This window comes from Perkinsus marinus (genome assembly GCF_000006405.1).
Source record: "Perkinsus marinus ATCC 50983 genomic scaffold scf_1104296948404, whole genome shotgun sequence".
NCBI classification, from domain to species: Eukaryota; Perkinsozoa; order Perkinsida; family Perkinsidae; genus Perkinsus; species Perkinsus marinus.
Window position 1 is genome coordinate 1 of NW_003210211.1, and position 2,807 is coordinate 2,807.

The 2,807-nt window shown below is 46.6% G+C and overlaps 1 protein-coding gene across 1 annotated transcript; it reads left to right on the plus strand.

The window, feature by feature from the left end:
* Window positions 1-1,626: 1,626 nt before the first annotated feature.
* Window positions 1,627-2,439, plus strand: Pmar_PMAR012226 (conserved hypothetical protein; the record flags this gene model as incomplete). Its single annotated transcript, XM_002778721.1, has 1 exon — window positions 1,627-2,439. One exon carries the CDS (start codon window positions 1,627-1,629, stop codon window positions 2,437-2,439), a length of 813 nt encoding a protein of 270 aa, XP_002778767.1.
* Between the last annotated feature and the right edge of the window lie 368 nt (window positions 2,440-2,807).

The window sequence follows — 2,807 nt, forward strand, 5'->3', positions numbered from 1 at the left end:
CTTTCTGACGAGTCGTGAGTTGTTGTGTAGATGTCGTCATCTGTTTGGGAGGTATTCAGTGCGGTGATTGACGTAAGGGGTGCATCATTAAGTTGTTGCACTATATATCTATTGTAGATCATCTATACCTTCTGCAAACCCTCCGATTAGAAATCCTATTGTAGATGAAACTGTTACGTTATTAGAGTGTATGATATTTTTAGTCTCAGACTTTGACATTCAGTCCATCAGCTCGCTTCAGCATAAGCAAGTGACGCTGACGTACACTCGTTATCTTCGGTAACAACGTAGTGGAAAACTTAGAATTCGAAACGAGTCGAAACCAGTTGTCGAGACAGAGTTATCGGAGTCATCAATTAAAATGGCGTTTCTGAGAATTGTGGAGTATTTCTCCTAGCGATATCACTGGAGGAGATCGCGGAGTTACGTTATTCGTTTCTACTTTAACTGTATATAATCTCTGGCTTCGCAGTTGTTGGTCATAACCCGGATACTAGTGATAGTGAGAATGAGCAAGCTGTCTCGTCGAGCATCATGAACAGCACTCTATGTGCAACTGGCGAGTGAGCAACACCCTCATCTTGAAAAGAGCCTAATTCTATCCATACCGCTGTGCAACAGAACACCAACAACAAACTCTCACGAGCATCGAAGGAAGCTAAGCCCAAGTCGCCGCTATCCAGCAGGGGATTGCGATACCACGACATCACTTTTGTCAGACAGAGATGCCCCAAGGTCCAACAGTGCCCCAACGGTAGACTTACTCTGAATGGAATAAGGTGTAGACGTGGCATGAGTTTCATACTTACTGTTGCGTTGGCTTGCCGCAACGATACACTGGCGCGAACAGTACGAGCCGTGTGATTATTCATACATCAAAAACTTGATCAGAGTCTGCGCTTTGCCGACGTCGTACTAAACCTTATGGAGCGGTCGATGAATCTTCAGCGCTCTATTGAGAGGTGAATTCTGCCGGATTGTCTACGCTAGGCTTGCCATCGCTCACCGTTGAGAGTTTGCTTCAAATGACGAACTCCGCAGACCCAGAATTCGTTGATCTTGATATTCCCGAGTAATTCAATACGTCGAAGAATGTCAGACGGCCACTGGATACCTCTCCTTCTCAACATCAATGATTGGATCCTAGTAGCTTCTGAATAGCACGAGTCACATTGAGAATTGCGATACCGAGGAGTCCTTCTTGCGACTATAGACTCTGACACTCTCCTTCTATTTTCAACAGCGAGAGGAACAAGTGAAGTCTCAGGAGTCGATATGATGCTCATGATGGTCCTCGAGGCAACGTTGGTGCCAGTTGTTGCGACTCCACGCATGATATTGGCATCAACACCGAGAAGGTTCTCACGCTAGCGGTATATATATTCTCTTGTACTATACGCTTTAGAGCAAATCCTTCCTACACAATACCTCTCCCAAGAGTGTCCGGGTCACAATCGTCTTCTTTCCTCAGAGTGTCATATCAATAGACAATGTGATGTGCTAGGCATCCTTCATGTCTCTCTTACGACGCAACGCTAGAGTGACATTAGCGTTGCCACTCGTTAGTGTGGATCGTTCAATAGTTCTGTTAATGTATTCCTATTGTCAGTGTTTCAAAGTTATCTTATGCGTTCCTTCATCGTCTCATTCTTGGCCTTCGTCGCTGTCCTCTCCCTCGTCATGGCCACTGAGGACCCGTGCTCTCAAATGTGCTCCAATGTGAGTGGCTGTGCAGGCTCGAAATACGGATCTTATTGCAAGTCCTGGGTAACTCCTTCCGTCTGCTTCGGCTTGATCAAGAAGAGTGACGGTTCTATTTGTTTCGAGCCCACTGATTCCAACTGTGTTGGGGAGCCCCTGGCCTGCAGTATCCAACCAACAATCGTGCCTGCTACTACAACTCAGCATACTACCATTGTTCATAGGAGCACGACTACGACCACTACCGCTGCCGCTGCTACGACCACTACCGCTGCCGCTGCTACGACCACTACCGCTGCCGCTGCTACGACCACTACCGCTGCTGCTGCTACGACCACTACCGCCGCTGTTGAGACTACCACAACTGCTTCAACGACTACAGAGCCTGTGACTACTACGACAGTTGAAACGACTACTACCGAAGCCACGACTACGATCAAAGTAACCACAACTACCCAGGCGGTGGGTCTCAATGGTAATTACTGCGGTAACTTGTACGGTCAAGACTTCAGCGTTGACTTTGAATCTGGACGCGCCACTCTGAGTGTTCTCGGCCAGACTGCCGGATGCGACTATCAAGTAGATGGTACTGATATCATCTTCTCCAACTACGATGATGTTCTCCAGAAGTTGATGGATATGTTCCACATAAAGAAGATCCAGGGTACGATTGTGAGTCCGACTGAAATTCACATCAAGGCTGGTCTACTGATCAATACTACCCTTACTCAGTGCTAGATGACATTGTCGTTTTGAACGGGTACTTCGCTCGCTGATGCCTGTGAAGCATCTGATGGAGTTTTTCCCTATCGTTTGGTGTTTGTTGTTTGTCCTCGAGTTCTTTCTGACGAGTCGTGAGTTGTTGCGTAGATGTCGTCATCTGTTTGGGAGGTATTCAATGCGGTGATTGACGTAAGGGGTGCATCATGCAGTTGTTGCACTATATATCTATTATCGATCATCTATACCTTCTGCAAACCCTCCGATTAGAAATCCTATTGTAGATGAAACTGTTACGTATCAGAGTGTATGATATTTTAGTCTCAGACTTGACATTCAGTCATCAGCTCGCTTCAGCATAAGCAGTGACGCTGACGTACACTCGT